Genomic DNA, 22,732 nt, shown 5'->3' on the forward strand with positions numbered 1-22,732 from the left:
CACTTGAAGTAGAAAAAAAGTTCTCTCCCTCATCAATTGATTTAAAAGCTTCCAGCAATCAGGTTCTATTACATCTATTACAAAGTGCATGATAAATAAAGATATTGTTTCTAAAAAGAAAGAGTCGACTCTGAACCGCTTTAACGAGTCATCTTATTTTTGAATCTTGTGCCTGTTACTTATATACGTCACAGGGTAACACATTTAAATATTAGATGCATTTATCCTGTTGTAGGGGACTCCAACACAACATTAGGACATTCTGCTCAGAACAGAACCTTTGATATGGATGAAGCTGCATGCATGTGCATTAACTGATCCAGGTTTTCTTGTAAACACTCTCTGATAATGCTGTAGATTCAGAGAGCTCATGATTACAGCTGATGAGACATGTACTGAATGAAAAGAGTATCAGAACATCCCACATATGCAGACAACAGATCCATAAATGCACCAAAAATGCATGCAACAACTCCACACATGCTTAATTCACAAATCTACACACCAGATGAATGCACTTTATTAGCTCCCAACAATACAGTCTTAAAATTCAAAAGCTATGTGTAATTCAATGTATGAATTAATGCAGCGCCATTTGTTTTTAACTCAAAATCAGCTAAAGGATGATTAAACTGAACGATTTCTTTTGAAAAAATTGAAGATATGAGTCAAGTTTTATCAACATTTTATTAAACTCTGATTAAAGCATTAATCTTTTGAACAAATGAGAACATTTTATTTTAAATAAAAATCTAAATTCAAGTTCAGTAGTTTATATTACATCAACATGTGAGAGTTTAATTAGACTATAGGGATTCATCACAAGCTCACTCACGTAACAGTTAATCTACTGCCAAAATTATAAAAAATTATAAAAAAATTTTTTTTAAATGTTAAGAAAGAAATATTTAAATTATTCACATTAGGAATGTCAGAATAAGAATGTGTAGTATGCACATAAAAAAATACTTGGTGAAACTCTGCTTCTCGTAAATATTACAGTGTATTGTGCACATTATTATTTGACAGTCATTGATGTGATATTCGAAATCTGAAAACAGATGGGTCGTAAGGTAATAATTATAATTATTTCATGGAAACGACACTATATGTAAAATTGATGCATACAGTTAAAAAATGAACCTCAGTCTTTTACCATTTTCTCTCTTGTAAATGTGTATCCATCAGCTGTAGTTTTGTTGAGAGTGAAGCGGGCTCCATGATATGGGCAAATGGTTTCTCTTTTTTTTCATCAGGCAAATGGGATTAACTGCTAAATGAATGAATGACTAAATGACAAAAAAATAGACATTAAAATTAACATCAGATATAATGATTCTCTAATGTAACTAATGCACTCCCAGTAATAATATCAGACAATGCTGTATCACATCAGATATGGTATCTACATTTTGTTTAAATTAAGTTCCACAAGTTTGTTAGCCCCAGAGAATGAATGTAAACCTGTGGATTTCTTTGCCAGCATATATTCAGTGAAGTGATTTATGTGTGTTATGGTGATGATTTCAGTTCAAATGTTCCCTCCGACAGTCAGCTTAGGTTTCTGACTCCCGTGATAACATGCATGTGTGAACTTGATTTTGGAGTATTGTTAAACAAGCTTTTTATATATATATATATATATATATATATAGAATTAAGTTTATTTCTTGTCTTAAATAAATTACTTTGCTTTTGACAGTCAAGTAAAATTTGTATTTATTTATTTATTTTTTTACCAGGAAAGGTTTTGTTGCACAAAGTTGTTTTTTATTAATTCTCATAACAATGTTTAGTATTTTAGTCCATTAAAAATGTAGATCCCATTGTAAATATTAGTGAAAAATCACTATTAATTTTCTTTTTTTTTTTTTTTCATTATTACCGCTTAGCAGATTTTTATATTTATGTTCTAAAATCTTGACATGTACATGCAAAGACCCATTTGTCAGATGCTGGGGTGTGAAAGCAAATGCTGGGATACAAAGTCAAAATGTAGATATTTTCAACTATATGCAGTGCTAAGCATCACAACCAGTGTCTGTCCTGAAGTAGCGTGTGTTTGTTAGAAATTCTGTCCGTCCTGAAACAGTGTCAGTGCTGAGTCACTAGCTATGTTGCATGCAACCAAATAATTTTTTAATAATCATGTTTATCAATGGCTTAACCGAAAAGCCTTCATGCAAACACCTCAGTTGGTCTGACTCATGTTGATCTGATGTGGTCTGATTGAAACAGCTGCTGTAGATATGAAATAATCTGTTCAAGAGGAAATCATTATCAATGTAAATCTTTGAATCGGATTATTTTCTCAGTCAGACTCAAATATACCTCGCAGTACTTGCTATAACGTTTTTCAGATATATATTTTTACAAATGTCAGCAAGGGAAAATGCAGATTATGCGCATTATAGCAAATGTGATGTCATCAAAGTACTGCAAGAGCGATTCAAGAGCATGAGGTTCAGAAACTGTTGTGCAAAAAATACTAATGTTATTAACTAAGGCTTCGGTGACATGAGAATAAAGGATGCTGTCTATGTATGGTCTGACTTTATAAAGTGGATGGCAAACATCATCCTAAAATACACAGTAAAATACAAAAGAACTACAAAATAAATTATTAATCACAAAATTGATGCAACCCGGCAACTTACAATGTCAGCTCAGTGACTGTTTCCCAGGATGCAGCCTGGCTGTAAGTGACTTGGTCGTCATGGAAACGACACTATATGTAAAATTGATGCATACAGTTGAGAGTGAAGTGGGCTCGATGATGTGGGCAAATGTTTTTTTTTTTTTTTTTCATCAGGCAAATGGGAGAAATTTCTCACTCTTAAGTCTCGTTGGATAAAAGCATCTGCGAAACGAAGGAATGACTAAATGACTTAAACAATAGACATTCAAATTAACTTCGAAATAATGATAATCTAAAGTAATCATATCAGACAATGCTGTATCACATCAGATTTGGTATCTACATTTTGTTTTAAATTAAACAAAAAATTAAACTTTAAAAAATTAAAGTTTCACAAGTTTGTTAGCCCCAAAGAATGAATGTAAAATGAGTTTTTTTTTTTTTAGGGCTCCATGAAATGCATTTAATTTTCCCCAAATTCTGTGTAAAAAAAAAAAAAAAAAAAAAAGTGATTCTGTGTTTTATAATTTAATTATTGTGCCGTCAATCGATTTATTTATTGTTTTTACAAATGAATCACACATTTTCCCCCCTGAAATGAATCACGATTAATAATTTAATCGTGATTAATGCTACCTAACATCAACAATTTTAAATATATATTTCATCATTTCATTCAGGATTTAGATTGGAATTAAAAACATTGTAAGATTAGATAATTTGGGACTCTTTTAGATGCCACTGGTCCTAACCTGTCCCTAATGAGGCACTTTGGATAAACTGTGTATCATTTCTTCTCTATTATTCCATGAATATAGAGAATAAGACAGACATCATTAAATCCACAAGCAGAGGAATTCCTACTAATAGCAATAGAAGGCCATCTCAGTATCTATATACATAAAAACGCTGCAATACTTGCATTTGAACGAATGGATTTCAACTGAATGCAAATAAAAAGAAGTACTATAGGCATGGTTTTATCTGAGAGTATTTAAAATAGCTATTTTTGACATCTCTTCATGCAGTATCTGCAGACTGCTGTGAAGTAACAGTGTGATGCACACTGAAGGTGTGTGGGTGTGTTTTACTGTCTGCATGGCTTCATGTGTGTGAGCATGTGAGGAGAGGAGGAGGATGCGGCTGCCATGGTAACGAGGGCTGTGTATGGAGGACAGCAACCAGTCGCAGACAGCCACAAAAAGAGCTATCCTTTTTTCCTCATTCCACTTCCACTTTTCCGATATAGAAAACGATCTCCGGAGCAAGCGTTCGATCGCGCTCCTGTCCCTCCTGCCTGACGTTTCAAACGCTTCACCTCACAACACTCTCATCAGACGCTGGAAACGCACACACTTCCAGAATGGCAACCATCACCTGCACGCGCTTCACAGAGGAATACCAGCTGTTTGAGGAACTGGGAAAGTAAGTTCTAATAGCTGCATTTCTTTGAATTGATGTGAAGGTATGTTTGAGCTGCACAATGGACCGAGATTTTATTTTCATCACAATGCAATGCTTTTTTAAGATATCAGCTCATGTTAAGAGTGTTAACTGTCAGACAGCTTGTTCATTAAAGAACAACGTAGCTGGAAAACATCCCCGAAAGACAGAACCGCAAATCCACTTTGAGTTTCGTTTGAAACAGGGTGCGAGGCAAATCTGGTAGTGGTTGGTTTGAATGTAGCATATTATGAAATCACTGCAATCAGGATGTGTAGAAGGATCAGTATGTACTAACTTGAGAATGCACAGAACGCATCTCGCATTACATAAGAAGCAGATACTGGGTGGAGGAGATCCACAGAGGAAACCACTTAAAAGTTAAGTGGCGAGATCTGAAGAGTGTTTCCAACATTATGCCATTAACGGTGCATTAAAATGATCTCAGGCTTTCAGAGCAATAATTAAAAAAAAAAAAACACAATGTTAAGTGTTAACACAATAATGTTGTAATTTAAATATAGTCTAAGCTTAGTTTGCAGACAACGACCCAAATGGATTTTGCTAAATTCCCTGTAAGAAGATACATTAGATATGTGTGTGTGTGTGTGTGTGTGTGTGTGTGTGTGTGTGTGTGTGTGTGTGTGTGTGTGTGTGTATATATATATATATATATATATATATATATATATATATATATATATATATATATATATACATATACAGTATATGCATCACAAGACACCTTACAGTACAATACAATGAAATGAGCCAGCTTATAATTACATTCATGAACATTAATGAGTGTAATTTAGATACCTGTACGTTGATGCATATAGTGCCAGTAACAATGCTGTGAAATGTTGAGGCAGAAGTAAAAAAAAAAATCAGCTTGCTTCCCTCTTTCCATCCACCCACTCTGTACTACAGCAGTTTTTTTCTTTTTTTCGAGCGAGTGCACTGTATACTTGTTTTCTTGATTTGAGAGCATGTAACACCTCTACAGAGATGGGTCTTCAACTCCATCTGGCCTTGTGCCCACTGCTGTACTCCCACACACACCCTCATACTGAACACACACACACACACACACATATACAAGTCTTTTTCTGTGGGCAGTCAAACCGCTTACATAATTGCATTTGTGGGTGGCAATTCAATTCAGACATTGAAATATTGCATAATCCAATGTATTACTGCCTGCCTAGCAGGTAAACCTCCATCTTTTTCTTGAAGTTTATATTCACAGTGCAATTCTACACTGAATGTCCCACATTACAGACATTGCTTCCATGTTCTTCTGGTTTTTAGGGGAGCCTTTTCTGTGGTGCGGAGATGTGTGAAAGTTCTCTCAGGGCAGGAGTATGCTGCAAAGATCATCAACACAAAGAAGCTGTCTACTCGGGGTAGGTGCACGGATCAGTCCAACAAACAGTTCACATGCTATAACAGCATCAAAGTTCAGGATCTGAAGCAATCATTAGGAACGACAGAAGATCAGCAGTGGACTGATGTTCATACTTTTAACATCATTTTTACCTTATAACAATCACTCACTCTCATTTGTGACAAATACCTGGACACTTTTAGATATGACATTCACTTGTGACGACTAGGGAATGCTGTGTAGGGTCAAGTGCAAAATCAGTATTAAACCCCTAAGTGGCCAAATACATCCGTCATGCCATTATAACATCTGACATATTAGATTATATAATCAGGAACAGTCAGGGACGAGGCTGAATTTCAATTTTTCATCAGTTTAATCAAACGTTAGAAAATTGTTATTTTTGCTATATGCTGTTTCATTTCTTATTGTGATTGGAAAATAACAGAACTGGATTGTTCATATATGTGTATATATATGATTTAATTATGATGGACTGTAGTTCCTGGATTACTATATATGCATTTATCTTCTTTTATATTTTATTATTTTAAGAAATGTCCTTACAATTGGTGATTGTGGTATGATTATCATAGCTGAAAAAGGAAGGCTTTTTTCCTGGAAGCTGATACTGTAAAAGCTGAAAGTCAAGTAGAGCAGTAGGAGGCAGTGATATACCCTGAAGGCAGCCGCACACCTCCTACACCGTGTTGCCAAGCACACACCATGTTATATGCTTCAAATAGTAGCTACTGTACTTGCATTGTTGTTTTAATGGGTTTTTAGACAATGCAGTGTGCATGCGATCCATCATCGCAGCTAACACTTTTTCTATCAGTCTCCAAGAGCCAACCAATTCAAACACATTAAATGTATTATATTACTTCATAATGCAGTAATAAAATAAGTGAAAAAAAAGTGATGCACATTCTGAGAGAAGACATTCTATTCTATTCTATTCTATTCTATTCTATTCTAATAGATCAGTTTGTGTGTGTGTGAAAACAGAGGAAGTAACATTTGGTGAGAAAATTATGTGAGATTTCCTTTTGTTTTTCTGTTCAGTACATGGCAGTGGTGGCTAAAGATATTGACATTTTTCAAATAATACACAATTTCTTCCAAAATAATGTTGGAATAAAAACTGTATGGGAAAATATTTTTTTATATGTGCAGATGAACACAGCAAAATGATCTCTTTCCAAAGAGAAATCCTAAAGTGGCATGGTCAATATTACTGACACCTTCTAGAGATAGTTAAAAAAAGTTTTTCTATTTATTTATTTACTTTGCAACTGAACCTTCTTATGGTGAGATGAAAGTGCCTGCAGTATAATAATCATGCATTCAACCAGTTTGATTAGAGAAAATGACTCATTCTCCTGTTTGTGTTACAGAAGGTCCAGAAAAGTATGAAAATCATCGTCAGAATAGTCCATCTGCGATCAGTGATTCAACCGTAACGTTATGAAGCGATGAGAATACGTTTTGTACTCGGATAAAACAAAAATAACAACTTTATTCAACAATATGTCTCTCGTCTGTGTCTCTACACATCACCATAGCGCCGTTTTGAAGAATATTTGCAAAGACTATAAAATACCTAATATTCTCCAAAACGGCGCAACAGTGATGTGGAGTGACACAGAGGAGACAAATTATTGAATAAAGTCGTTATTTTTCTTTTATTCATGTACAAAAATCACTGTTTGCACAAGAGGAGTGGGTCAAACTTACAGTACAGAGGCACAGAAAGCATGTTGATGGTTTTAGGTAGTGCCTGACTGTATTTAAATTGCTGTTCTATCAGTTAATATAACATAATATAAGTCTACAGTGTCAATCATTTTCTCAATGCCATTTATGTTCTTTTTATTATTTTTTATTTTTTTAACAGATATATCAAGTTCTGAACTAAAAACAGTTCCTGTAATATTGACAGTGAAATAAAAAGCTAATATTTTTTCAAATTTCAAATAATTTTTAGGTAAAAATGTGGGTTATTGGGAAAAAAAGTGCAAGGGTGACAATATTTCAGTACATTTTTCTAATTTTTCTAATTTTTCTATTTTGACCACAATGCTCTGTGGTCTGGTCATACATTGATCGGCACCCTGTATCGTGGCCTTTAGTTGTTCTTCTACTTTTGTTAGGTGGAAGGAATGCTACCATGACTGTCCATATCCAGTTATGCAGTCAATGCATTTCTCAATGAACATCAGTCTCCCGAACAAAGCCAAAACAAGGAAATTCTAGGTTAATGGGGGTCTAATATTGGAAGCAACTGGCATATTTGATGGTGTCCCTTCATTCTCTGAAGAGGCTGCTACAAATGGAAAATGGATCACTGGGGTGCAGGTTTTCCTGAGATGAGCCACTTCTTATTCTAAATGTTCTATTCTAAAAACTCCTTGCTCTAATTTGACCAATGATCTGTGCTTAAATGTTTTCTGACTTTTAGGGTCCAAGATAGCACAACACTGCACAGGACAAGCGGCTCAGATAATGGATGGATTTAATTGTAATTAATATTGGAATGGTATAATCATGAGACTGTACAACATATGGCAATCAACTCTAAAAGGTTTTTGTGTAGCACTTTATTTTGATAGTTCACTTTAGATACTCAACTAACTAACGGTAACTTTGCAACTCCATGTCGACTAGCAGTCATAAGAGTATTAGTATTATTTTGATGGTTCCCAACACAGTCTACTGACTATAAGTAACTTTGCAAGTACATGTCAACTTATTCTCCTAATAAGTCTACTAGTACTCTAATAAGTGTTAGATGCAAAGTTACTTATAGTTAGGAGAATGTCTGAATTCTTGAATTAGGTGTAACCGATTTTTGTACTTGTAGATTATTCTGATAGAGGATCAGTGAAAATGTTGCATCTGACTGACCGTGTAATTTTGAGAGGATATAGATAGATAGCAAATTTATTTTCAAGTGACTGAGAGCTATAGTCACACTTTATTTTGGGGACCAGTTCTCACTGTTAACTAACTATTAACTATGACTTTTGCCTCAGTAAACTAATAATTTGCTAATAATTTTTTATAAAGTGTGTTTTATATGCAACAGAATGGAGTTGAGTCAAAAGTTTATGTTGGAATGTATTCTAACTATTCTAACTCTGTCTACTGTCACATCATATCAAAAGCAAATAGAGCCCATTGAAATCAAAAGACACCGTCTACACCGATTAATTCACATCAAACTGTTGACAGTAAACCGGAAGCTGTGTATCTGGCACAGAAATACTCTAGCATATATCGAACTAGCTCTTTGAAACTTTGGCCATGATTAGCATGAGAATCCAATTCTTGAACAGTGTAAATAACTCAGAATGCACAAAATTCTGGCTAAATTTAATTCTCCAGAGAGTTTTGCATTTGTGCATCATCCAAATGAGTGGGCCGACTGAAAGCTGGGATTTCAGCATGCTCAGGGTGCATCAAAATGAGAGGAAATTACCTTAACAAGCCCACCCAAAACAAAGTTTGGTTCCGGAGTAGAGATATCAGAATAGTCTTCCAAAAAGCTGGTATTATTAATCTAAGCACTCATATTATGGTTTTACCTAAACTGAAAAGTGTGAAAAGTACTGTAAACTACAATCATCCACTTCCAAATAACCGGAAATCCCACACATTCGAGCAACTCCAAATAAAAAGTAAAATAACTATAACAAACATGCATGCATACAGTACATTTGCTTTATTTCAGAAGATATGTAATTGGAGAAAATAACAGAGAAAATACAGATTGCCAGAAAATTCCATCAATACTAAGAAAAGTGTTAAAGTCGGCATGAACAGAAAGTAGCGTTTGTCTATTTTTCCCTACTGTGACGTCTATCCGAGAGAAACTGCATATGAAATGAGAGGGTGGGGCTTGAGTTCATCCTTCAGAAATTGATAGGATCATTGGAAGTTGGGGCATTACTTACCAAATGGAGGGAGATCTGAATGCCAGTTTGCAGTTAGTTGTGAGGGAATTTCTCTCCACTGGATTCACCGGCGACACCCTAACATAAAGATTTTTATTATTATTATTAATTTTAATTTATTTTGAGGAAGACAACGACAATCAATGGTACAAAACATACCTAACAGCATGCGCAAAGAGTGAGAGAACGAGAGAAAGAGAGAGTGGCTGCCTCCATCAACTCATATTCAGAAACAAATAAGTTTGCAATGTCCTAAGAGTAATTTAGTGGTAATATCGTAATATCATAATATCATTTTGGATATCCCTTTGTGGCTTTTGTCAGCACTGGTCAATGCATTTATTTCTCTAAAGTGAAGCATCAGCTTCAGCTTTTCACTCTGTTGTTTATCCGAGCGTTTACCCCTCACGTCACTAGCTGTGGAAGAGAAGATGAGTCGTTTTGAGGAGAGAGGGGAGGTTAACATTTTTTTATTTAAGATTACTAGGGCACATGAATAAAAAAAAATAATGAAGTGAACTGATAAATTATTTTTACTAAACACTACAGTATTCCATAATTATTTTTTTTTAATCATTTTTGATTGGTGACTTTAAGGCCAGGACACACCAAGCCGATTTCAAAGATCTAGCGGTGCCGAAAGCATTGTTATCGTGTATGAAAGGTGTTGTTTGGTCGGTTGCATCTGGACCAAGCGGCAACCTCCCGCTTTCTCTCATGAAGCCCATAAGGAAGTGATTTAAACTGTAATTCATAGACTGAACGCTAGTGGCTGGCTGCAAAAGGGAGTCAATCCCATAGACTCCCTATGTTAAAACGGTCAACTTTACAGAAAAAAAAAAAACAAAAAAAAAAAAACGTTTACAGCCTGGTTCAATAAATTATTTTGGTCTATATAGCTTATTTTGACCATTCATGACAACTGTGAGGGGTAAATTTTCCATTTTCCGAACTCATCCGTTTAAATTATATTAAGCCTTAAAGTTTTGCATAATTAAGGGCGTGGCCACTTGAGTGACATGTGGATTGCTCTGCTGTCACCGCCGTCAAACTAGGTGGCCGTGGTTTCAATAAACCAGCTCCAGCCTTTTTGCTCAATTTCGATTATCCGGTAGTGACATACTGCCAAGATGGCGACGGCAGCCTCCACCCGCTTTTGGCTTCAAAAATGCTCTTCAGAAACCAATGGGTGACAACACAGAAACTATGTCCATGTTTTCATAAAGTCTATGGTCTGGACCAAACATCAGGACTTGAACACACTGCACAGACTACAGCTGATTGCAAAATAGCATGTGCGTTCTGCGCCTGCAACATAACTGTCTTTATTAGCAGCTATCAGTAGTGTATATTAGTCATTCAAGGGAGAAACCAAAATAAGGATATAGGAGATATATGAAACTTAAACAAAATAGCACTTGCTTACCGATTGGACTATCAGTTATGTTGATAACTTTCTTCATTTTAAGCAGCTCATGTTGTTTTAAAAATATTCATGTATTGGAACGCTCCAGTAAGATAACGTAACATTAGAACAGCTTTCTGTCTGTGCCGTCTTTCGCTTTAATTCTCCCGCACTGACTCATTCACTAAACTGAACATCCAATCAGAGTTCTCACACGTGAACAGTGTCACCATGTTACATGTCCGCGGGTTTAAGTGACCCTAATAACGTGATATTTAGACCCTAAAATGTGAATTTTACATAGACTGTATAAAAACATGGACGTAGTGTCCATGAGCATTTTTGAAGCTATAAGTGGGTAGAGGTGGCCATTGCTATCTTGGCAGCGGGTCAACGTGCATCACTCCCAGATAATCAAAAATGGGTAAAGAGGCAGGAGCTGGTTGCTGAAACCACGCCCACCTAGCTAGACGGCAGTGTCACTCAAGTGGCCACGCCCTTACTTATACAGAACTTTAAGGCTTAATATAATTTAAACAGATGAGTAATACCCCCCACACACACATACACACATTTTTCATGAAGGGCGAAATTATATATATAGACCAAAATATATATATTTTTTTACCAGGCTGTAATGTTTTTATATTTTCTGTTGTTAAAATTTTCTGCAATTTAACATGGGGCGTCTATGGGATTGACTCCCTTTTGCAGCCAGCCTCTAGCGGCCAGTTGTTGAGTTACAGTACAGCACTTCCTTGTTGGCTTCACGAGAGAGAGCAGGAGATTACCGCTTGTAATTTTACCAGTGCAACCCCACCAAAACGTGTATTTTGTGTATTATAGAGGATCCCCCTCAAAACATAATTGGGCCAGTTCTGGGCTAGTTTTGAGTAGCGATTGGGCAGGTTTTGTTGTGGAAACCTGGCAACCCTGCACAAGAACCAACACGTGGAACACACAATGAAGACTAGACTGAAAGACGGTCGCTGACGACCGGCGACTGACAATATCTTTGCGTGTCCTGTCCTTTAAGGGTCACTTACCCTAATAAAAATATGACACAAGGTCACTGGTCCAGGGTTAATATCTAATGTTATGTTGACCCAAATTATTCAGGGGTGTGTTTCCCAAAAGCGTTCGCCAACTATGTTTTATCACCACCAACATAATTGTATTATTTCTTTCCTTTAAAACAAAACATTCACAAATAGTCTGCCAGAGGGAAAGAAAGTGTCACGATATGTCAGTGAGAAACGATGAACAATGGACTTGGAAGTTTGAACAATGGAAGTTTGTACTGATGTAACAATACTGTATACTGGTGCTAAATGTCATGTGAAAAAACATTCAGCCTGTTAAATTCTGAGTGAGAGTTTGAGTGGTAAAATGTGACGTTGTGAAGTCCTGGTGGTCATTTAGATTGCTTGGCCAAATTCTAGTGAGCACAACATGCAAAGGATGTTTGTACACATTCCCAGTGTAAGTCATCTGTGAACAAAGTGTGAATAACTTGCTAAACTGAGCCACAGCATCCACAACGGAGCTTGTTAAATGCAATTTGGTGAGCCCAGAGCTCTTAAAACAGAGCCAGTTAAAGGAAAGCGCACGGCCATATGCGCTGCACAGACTCCCTACAGGCTGGCACACACAAATGATGCCACAGCCAAAACACTGCAGGTTTGAAGTTAAATTAAACACTTCACTACTGTAAGTTCTTCCGAACACTGAGAAAAATAATAGACAAGCTAACTGGTGCAGCACTGTTTTGATGCTGCCTCAGGTATTTGACACACTCCTTTTAAATGAGCAAGATTTTCTATTGTTTTAGTGAGGACATTTGGCCTTTATAAGTACACACCTGTTTACTTAGAGGAATAGTTTTGAGGTATACAAGTGTGGGTATACAATTACAGTTTTTTATTATTATTATTATTATTCCAGAAATTCCAGCAAGTCTAGCAAAACATTTTTGGACATTTTAAGAATTGGCTTATATATGATTCTGGTGGTGATTCTGATGCCCAAGGAAAGATAACATGACTTAAAAATTATCTTCTGAAATCATTCTATGATTATATACGGCGCCGTAAAAACAGTTAGCATACCTCATGGAACCTTTTGACCGTCAACTGCATATTTTGATACTGAAACCAACACATTAAAAAAAAATGCATAATATTAGACAGGTTATCTCCTAGCTGTAAACAAGCAAGCTCATAGATTATAATGGGAAAGAAATACAATTTGAACGGTTAAGTTTATAGCTTGAAAACTTCAGACACAAGATGATGGGTCAGGTAAATATAGTAAAAGGCATATGAAGAAACATTGCTCTCCGCATGCATCCTGTTTATTCCCTTAATAGACTTGACATTCTGATGGCAGAAGCTCTGTGGCTATAATGAATAGCAAAGGGCTTACGGGACATCCTCCATGTTTTATTCATGGCTGCAGATGTGGAAGAATACAGTGGGAGAATCCTGGAATTAAAATTTGGGCCAAAACCAAATAAAACTCTATTATATGTTGTATTTGATAGATTTGAGAATATATATGTTTTGACATTTAATAGAGAAATAGGTCTTAGGAGATTCAATCTAGTTCATCTTTGCCTGGCTTCAGGAAAAGTGTAATGAGAGGCTTGATAGCAATTCTGATTGTTCATAAAAATAATTAAACGATAATAAGCCGTGAGGTCATTTGTGATGAGAACATTTTGTAGAACTCGACATAGAAACGTCTGACCCTGGGGCCTAGTTATTCTGCATATAGCTATAATCAGATTATAGTCAATTTTTATAGATTACATTATTACATATTATTCACAAAATAGCAGTAAACTGATTGATTCACTCCATTTTTTTTTTTTTTTTTTACATTTTAATTGTTAATAAACCTACCATATACTTGAGACTAATAATTAAGCAAGTTACTAAACATTGCCAATGCGTAGCTGTGAAATACTAAGTTTTCATTATATACACCAACTCCACTAATTATTCATATTGGACATCCTGACAAAAAAAATAACTTTCAAACCTGGAAGATTTTGGCCATGTAATGTCGAGTTTTCATGCTTATTAATGTTTGTTCATTTAATGTAAGGATCCCTGAGCTTTTTTGTTAGCCGTACCTCATTGATCTACAATATTTATTCAAAGTCTCACTGAGATTTCAACAACAGAACAACATAACTGCATGCTTACATTGTCACAATGGTCACATTGACAATGTTTAATTCATTTTAATTTGGCATATTTATGATTATATTTCATTAATTATAAACTTTTCATCAACACCTTACAATTTTTATTAATGAACCCCAATATGATACCATTCAGATCTAAATGATAAATGAGTTATGTCAAAACTAAGTAATCTAAAAGTAATCAAAATGTAGTCTAAATTAATAAGTAACATTTTTGTCATGTAATTTGTAATCAGTAACGGACTACAATATGTAAGTAATCTACCCAGCACTGACCCCCTTAAATAAATGTGTTTTTCTCTATGTACCAAGCGTGTTTCAGTACATATAAGCTGTGAATGCTCTGCAATAACAATCCATTTAGGAGAATGAGTTCGCAGACTGGCTAATTATTATTAACTTTAATTTCCCATGTCATTTGAGGTGTTACATAATAAAACATTAAAACTATGAATGTAACTGTAAACGTAAATTGGGTCAGTTGATCCACAAGAGCCCTGGGCGCCTGTGCTGTGTTGCAATTATTTTGTCATTATTGCTCCGCGTTATTATTGGTTTGTTGGCCACATTTAATGGATAGGATCTGTGAACTGCTCGTCCCTAGTAGAAGAATGTGCAGCTGCTGGCAGATCTCCATTACTGAAAATCACATTTGGCATAAGCAAAGAAATGTTTTCGATAATGTTGAAACCTGTGCTGCATTTAAGATGTTTCGATTTTATTTTACATATTGTGATATGGATTTTAAAGCTTAAAAAGGGGCTTTGATATGAAATAAGTCATAGTGGAAGCGGGGAAGTATGTCATTTCTGCCATACTAGTGTAATTATTAAAATAAATAAATGGTGTGCACTTGGTGATTTTAAACAAGAATTTCTGATCATTTAAGCAGAGAACATTACAAAAGAGACATTTCCAACTGTCATTTGTTTACTTATTTTGCCTTTTATCTGTTGATATTGGTGAAGGCCATAGCCTTGTGGTCAGTAATCCAAAAAAGTAACTTTTAAAATTAAGAAACTGCATTTTGATGGGTTGTACTTTTTTCCACAGCATAGTAAAAATAGCTGTTTGCTCATGTACCATCTGTATTTTCCATTTTGGATGTTGAAAAATCTGTTATTTTATATATTCTAGATCACCAGAAGCTGGACAGGGAGGCTAGGATCTGCAGACTGCTGAAGCACTCCAATATTGGTAAGTTCACTACACACACACACACACACACACACACACACACACACACACACACACACACACACACAATGTTTACTTAGCTGTCTAAATGAGGTGAACTTGTGTTTATATAAAGCTAATTATAAATATAACTGTCATTAAGGAACAAAGCAATCTAGTGACTAGTTGTATTATTTTATGCCAAACTATTTAGACATTATAAGCCATTTTTCTGGTTTAATTTCACTAGACTAAAAAGGCTCAGATACTCTCTGGGTATGGCCAAGTTTCAATATGCCAAAGTCTTGCCAAACTTGGATTGGTGTGCCCACCATCTAGAAATTGAGGAAATATACAAAACCAGCGTGTGTTTGAATGTAACTCACTGATTAACCATAATATGATGCATCGTTGAAGAAACTAACCAACTAGTCACAACTGTCTCCTGAAACCATTTAGTAACATGACTGCACTCGCTCCACACTGGTTCAATTATAAAGGATGATCGTCAATGACGCCACACGCAGGTTGTGAAGTAATAACTTTATTAACTATTTACTATTAACTTATCGATTCATTACCTCTGATATGCTGCTGTATTGAACATGACACACGATGACTACTTCATTTTTTTTGGTGCCCTGTCATTATGCTTTATTTAATGTTTGATTCATTAATTGAAATATATATACAGTATATTCAAATGTAAAGAAGGATAAAGATGGTACTGCATGTTAGTTTGTTCACTGAGCCCAAGAGCATGATCTTTGTAAGTCTACATGTTTTACTATCAAGAAACTAATCGCAGGTCAAAATATTTAGCTCCAACCTTGTATGCTTGTGATGCTGTTCGCGAATGTGCAGTTTCAGGAAACACAGAATTGTTCAATTATGTTAGCAACAATGGAACTTCCAACCATAGTTAGCTATCAATGCTTTTGGGAAACATAGCCCTGTTTGGTAAATTATAAAAGCTTTTGATATCTTTTGGTCAGCATGGTCTGAACCATATTCAGTTTTGAGCCAAAGCTGTTGACAATCTGAGGAATTCTCTAGGAGGAAAATGACAATGTGCTGTAGTAGCATCAACAACATCAACCCCACCTTTTGACACTAAAATTGATCAAGTTCAAAGAAACCCTCCTTAATCAATGTGCCAAGCTTTTACCATACATTTCAGTGGACTACCATATATTGCAATGCACAAATAATGGGATAATAATAACAACAACTAGATACAGCAAAGGAAGAAATTGTGAGTTGTGCATGACAGAATTTGCTTCAAATTCATACTATATAGAATTTTTTAATGGTCACGAAGTAAATTCAGATTCAAATCAGAGAGTACATGATTTTGGACACACAGCATGCTTCTATGATATTCGGTTGCCGAGATATAGCTGGGTCATGTTATGCAGTTGCTAGTGTGCTCTGAATGGTTGCTAGAGCGTAGCTATGCAGTTTCCATGGTGATACTGGCTACTTGCTTACTTGAGTGAATAGAGTGAAATCTAGTCTCCATGGCACCGTAATCTGAAGATATTTCTCTGATCCATTTTCAGTGGATGAATGTATAGGGAAACAGTTGCTATAGGTGTAGCAGCCATGTTCCCACCTCTTAAAAAACATACACTTTTTTCAGCCCATATCTGTTAAAGCCCATTTCCACCACAGAAAAATAATAATAATAATAAAATAAAGATAAAATAAATAAAGGTAATTGTGACTTTTTATCTCACAATTCTGACTTTTTTCCTCGGAATTGCATGAAATACAATTGGTATTGTGAGAAAAGAAATAAAAATTGTGATATATAAATTCACAGGTCTTAGGGAAAAAAAGTAATCACAACTGGATTTTATATCTCACAATTGCGATGAAAAAAGAAATGAAAAAGTCAGAATTGTGAGATATAAACACAATTGCAAGCAAAAAAAGAACTGTGAGATTTTTATTCAGTGGCGGAAATGGTCTTTGATATATATCTGATCATCTATTAAATTAATAATATTTATTTAGCAATTTTTTTCCCATGAGCCTTTTGAGGTTCATACTAATCAGGCAAATGACTTAAAGCTTAAAGCTCTGTTCTCAGGCCAGAGGTGAATCTGTGCTCTTATTTGAAACATTTTGGAAAAAAAGTTTGTAGCAAATCTGTTGGGAATAACAATCCCAGAAACAATTAAAATGTATACTTGTACAATTACAATGGACTGTAAGTGTAAGAAAACATTTTTAATAATCATGTTATCTCTTTGTTTCTTCTCCATCCAGTGCGTCTGCATGACAGCATCTCTGAGGAAGGTCACCATTACCTCATCTTTGACTTGTAAGTTTCTCTGAACAACCAGACCAGATAAAAAGCAACTTACTGTACTGTACTATATTACTGTACAAACCATAAACTGAAATACTGCTCTAGGTTAACAAAGGCCCGAGTGATTGAAAAACATGATTTGGTTTAGAAATGGATAAATATTTTAGCTTTTCTGCTAATGTCAGGTTTTGTGGGGGAAAGGATAATAAAGGGTAATTTTTGTGCAATAGTGTGGGTGGATACAATAGATATCTTCTTATTGAAATAATTAAAGTACCTACTGTATGACACCTTCATAAAACCACTGTCTTCTTAAAATTGCTAGATGTTGAAAAGAAGTATAAGTATAAGTATAAGTATAAGTATAAGTATAAGTATAAGTATAAGTACAACTTCAAGCATTTTAGTCTCCAAGGGATTTTTATTAAAACTAATAGATTTCTGCTTCTGGTGAAACTTTATTTTAATGTGTATTTGCTACAGATAAGGTTAAGAGTTTTTAGCCTTGGAATAACACAATTCACTGTTAATACTGTAGTAAATATATTTAATATATTTAACAAAGATGCATTAAAATAAAGTGTTAGGTGTTGAAATGAATTTACTTTCATTGTATGAATAAAAAGATACACTGAGACATTAATGCATTAACAAGTCTCATGATTTAGTTATATTGCCACTTATTTGTCGAAAGTAGCAATAATAATTGTAAGTAATTCTGCTTCTGTTTTATTTATTTCTGTACTATCAATTTTTTTTGGGAGGCACTGCCTCCCTTGCCTCCTCACAGAAAACACTCTTGCTATGTACTGTTGGAAATTGTTAGGGGACAGACAACTAGTGAGACGGAAAGTGAAAAGTTCACAGAAACGGAAGTGCCTACAGTTGAAGAAACTCCCATAAATAGACTGCTGTCTCAAGTCAATTAATACTTTAATTAGTGCCATTACTTGCTCATTCTTGCTTATCCGTGTGGTTCAGAGTAACAGGTGGTGAGCTGTTTGAAGACATTGTTGCCAGGGAATATTACAGCGAAGCAGATGCCAGGTAGGTGGGCTATCAGCACAACACAAATGGACTGTATGTATACAAGCATAACACAAATAATGGACAATATGCAAATACATAAAAGCACACTAAATTAAATAGTCCAAAGTTAAGTTTCTATGCTTTGACAAGAGCCAGATAACTCACTAATTTGCCAAAACTAGGCAAAACTTTCATTTTTAATTTTAATCAGACTGCTTAACATTCACTTTAGTGATGCAGATAATAGTTTTTATTAATATTATTATTATTCTACAGCAAGCAAAGGAAAAAAAATGGAATGCTTACAACTGACGTTAAAATGTGTTTAAATCCTGTGTCATGTGTTGAAATTGTGTGGATACTGGACAGTATATTCCAATGTATTTGAGTAAAAGTTTGTTTTTTGTTTGTTTGTTTGTTTGCTTTTCTTCCCATGAAGCCATTGCATCCAGCAGATTTTGGAGGCAGTACTTCATTGCCATCAGATGGGCGTCGTGCACAGAGACTTAAAGGTATTTCATTATAATTGTTGTTAAATCTCTGTCTCTCTATATATAATGCAATGCTGAAATATCCAATTATTGTAAATGCATCCAGCTTGCCGTAGGGAGAAGTGCACCAGACTGTTATTTTTTACATGTACTGTGTGAGCAGCATTTTTTAGTGTCCTTATTAACAGTTTACCACATTCAAACTGGAAGAGAGCTACACAATGAGAGCCCACAAGTGGCGGAGTTTTGGTGTAGAGTATTATTTTTTGCGATACAACTTATGCCAAATCCAGCCACTCAAAACACTGTAGAACAAAATCCAGGAAACGACAATAGATGCAAAAGTAATTCGAAAACATTTTAACTCTGAATATAAAATGTAGAATCAATACTGCAGATTGGTGGTCTCTGTAGCAAGGACTATATTTCTGAAAAGTGGTAAAAAACCAATTACTTATGTAATAAAATGCAATACAATGCATTTGTAATACTAATACAATTAAATTTGCAATAAAAAAATGAACAAACTTGCGTAATCTTGCAAGAAAATGATAATGAGTTTCTCATATGCACATCTTTGATGTGTTCTTCTGAAATGAGAAGAGATAATAGTTAGTGTTAAGAAAGGGCAACACATGTAGCTTTTGTGGAATTTCTTAAAAGCCTCAACAGAAGCATTTTGGCCAGTCCTGTATTTTGGTACTCTGCTCAAGTACAGGGCATTTCAGTATCAGATAGAATGAAATGAAATGCATGTATACTTTTCTCCAAATTGTTAAAAGGAAGGACAGATTTCAGTTTTGATATTTTGAAAAAATTTTAACACTGGAGTGCTTATTACCACTGGAGAGACCCAAAACTCTCAGTAACACCGTTGTTACCACATAGATTTCAACCAAAAATATTGTCTTCTACTCATTTAGCCAAATGGTCAAAAAGGGATTAAACAAAACATGATCATTATGCGTCATTTTTTTTTAAATTATTGCCTCAAATTACAGCATAAATAAAAAGAATACAACAGGTCCTAAAACAGAGCCTTGGGGCACCCCATATCTGACATGGTCAGGACAATATTTGTGTTGTAATATGATGGGAAAAAAACAACAACAAAATGATCATTAACATTTTATCCATGCATCTTTTTTCCTTTTTTGTCCCGTTTGCTTCCATGTTTCTAGCCAGAAAACCTGCTTCTGGCTTCAAAGTCCAAAGGTGCAGCTGTAAAGTTAGCAGACTTTGGGCTTGCCATTGAGGTTGAAGGGGAACAACAGGCTTGGTTTGGTAATGACCCATTTATTATACCACCAACTATCATTGATATAGAATTGCACAAATCGTAGATTTACAGTCGAAATATATTTTCACATAATATTAAGGGTAACACTTTAGTTTGGGAAACAAAATTATTAGTACTATTTACTAACTAATAACTTTTGGCTCAATAAACTCCTAATTTGCTGCTTAATAATAGTTAGTAAGGAAGTTGTTAAGTTTAGGTATGAGGTAGGATTAAGGGATCGCCCTTATGGTCATGCAGATTAAGACATTAATATGTGCTTTATAAGTACTAATGAACAGCCAATATGCTAGTAATATGCATGCTAATAATCAACTTGATTCCTAAACTAAAGTATTACAATATTTAGTATATTAAATGCAGTGCTGTTGATTCTTAATATTTTAATATTTGTTTTGGTTCTGATTTTAATCTTTATGCATTTGTCAAACAAACACACACACACACACACGCACACACACAACATATGAATTTATGTTCTCTTCCATATTAGTCACTTCAGTGCTGTATCAACAGATAGGGTATGTGAACTTAAGCTCTGCCCCTCTGGATGTATTTTGTTGTACATACCGTTGGGCCTTAGTGCCATCTTGTTCAGATTTCAGTGGGTTTCAACATGCCTCACACACTTTCACACATAATGGGCAAAAAACATCCCTCAAGCAATATATTAACTTTCATGTTCTGAATAGGTTCATTTCTGAATAAGTTCACATATGAGCTAGGCTAAGGGGTAACCCCACTAGACCAGCGATTCCATCACTCATGCTGTCAAATGTTCGCTCTTTGGAAAATAAACTCGACTCGAAAGGGATAGCTCACTCAAAAATGAAAATTTTATGTTTATCTGTTCAGTAGAACACAAACAAAGATTTTGAACTCAAACCATTGCAGTATGTCAGTCTTATAATGGAGGTAAATGGGAATCATGGCTAAAACATACAATAATAGAAAAAAAAACATACATACACAAACAAAACCTAATTAAACCCTGCTGTTCGTGACAGACATTAATGGGTAAAGACACAAAACAATCGGCCTGTGCAAGAAACTGAACAGTATTTATATAGTTGTTTTACCTCTGAAGCACTGCAATGCCTGAACTATATGAGCAGCTCCTCAAAACACAGCCTGCGCGTGAGGCATCTTCTTCTTCTTGCTGATTCGCCTTAAAGCGAGTGTTTTGAGGGTTTAATTTGGTTTTGTTTGTGTATGTTTTTGTTTTTATTTTTTTATTTTAGTGTATGTTTTAGCAGTGATTCCCATCCACTTACATTATAAGAGTGATAGACTACAACAGTTTGACTTAAAAATATTGATTTGTGTTCTACTAAAGAAACAAATTCACCTACATCTTGGATGCCCTGGGGGTAAGCTGATGAACAACACATTTTCATTTTTGGGTGAATTATTCCTTTAAAGGGGTGATTGATTGCGATTTCACTTTTTAAATGTTAGTTAGTTTGTAATGTTGCTGTTTGGGCATAAACAATATCTCCAAAGTTGCAGCGCTGAAAGTTCAATGCAAATGGAGGTATCGTCTTTTACAATTCTGGCAGTTTAATGCCTACAAAAAAACAGCTGGTAAGGGACTACAATGAGCTTCTTCCCAGGTCCGTTACATCATGAAACCAGATTAACCCTGCCCTTGCCATGTTGTGCTGCTTTAGAGAAGAGGAAGAGAAAACTAGGGATGCACATAAAAATCTTTTCATATATAAATCGAGATTCTGTCTTCTACGATTTTAATGGATTCACAAGTTTCAAAACCAATGTTCTAAATCAGCGGTTCTCAATCCTGTTCCTCGCGTCACCACGCTCTGCATTTCTCTCTCTCTCTCTCTCTCTCTCATTCAGATCGTCAGATCAGCTCCAACAAACTGTTCCTTTATACACTTATTTTCACATAGCAATGAGAAACGTTATACATGGAAGCGCATACGGTTGCTGTGCTGTATTAAAGCTTTAATTAGAATAAAACCGTATATTAAAAGCTAACAGAAGCAGTAGCATTTTCAAACAACAGCGTATCTAGAAGTATGAGATGACCACAAACAAACATAGCATTAAGAGCCGTGCTTGCACAGGTTCTGTGCGATCCTCTTCATTAATATTCTCTGCATCTCATCTCAATTAATAAGCAATATAGAGAATATCATTGTTTACAATACAACCAAAGGACATTCTATGCTTGAGAGGTGAGATGTTCAGACGAGCTATAGATGCGGTTTAGCAAATCACAACACACTGAGCTAGCTGACCAATCTCAGCCCATCATGTTTTTCTGAGGGAGGGGCTTCATAATAACAGGAAATAATCAAGGCCTTTGTCAGAGAAGGGACAGATCAGTGTGGAATATGGGTAAATTATGTGATTTTA

General features: G+C 35.2%; 1 protein-coding gene across 2 annotated transcripts in view; it reads left to right on the forward strand.

Annotated features, from left to right (window-relative positions):
• The first annotated feature begins 3,765 nt into the window (after positions 1–3,765).
• Positions 3,766–22,732, forward strand: part of LOC127942234 (calcium/calmodulin-dependent protein kinase type II subunit alpha) — a 46,719-nt gene continuing 27,752 nt past the window's right edge. The window contains exons 1-7 of one of the 2 annotated variants that reach the window (XM_052537925.1): positions 3,766–4,063; positions 5,393–5,487; positions 15,178–15,237; positions 17,491–17,545; positions 18,515–18,580; positions 19,002–19,074; positions 20,235–20,337. In XM_052537925.1, the coding sequence (XP_052393885.1) occupies positions 4,002–4,063; positions 5,393–5,487; positions 15,178–15,237; positions 17,491–17,545; positions 18,515–18,580; positions 19,002–19,074; positions 20,235–20,337 (514 nt within the window). In that variant the 5' untranslated portion in view covers positions 3,766–4,001. The remainder of the gene's footprint in view (positions 4,064–5,392; positions 5,488–15,177; positions 15,238–17,490; positions 17,546–18,514; positions 18,581–19,001; positions 19,075–20,234; positions 20,338–22,732) is intronic. The other variant, XM_052537926.1, reaches the window with a different exon arrangement.

Source organism: Carassius gibelio, chromosome A21 (assembly GCF_023724105.1).
Source record: "Carassius gibelio isolate Cgi1373 ecotype wild population from Czech Republic chromosome A21, carGib1.2-hapl.c, whole genome shotgun sequence".
Lineage (NCBI taxonomy): Eukaryota > Metazoa > Chordata > Actinopteri > Cypriniformes > Cyprinidae > Carassius > Carassius gibelio.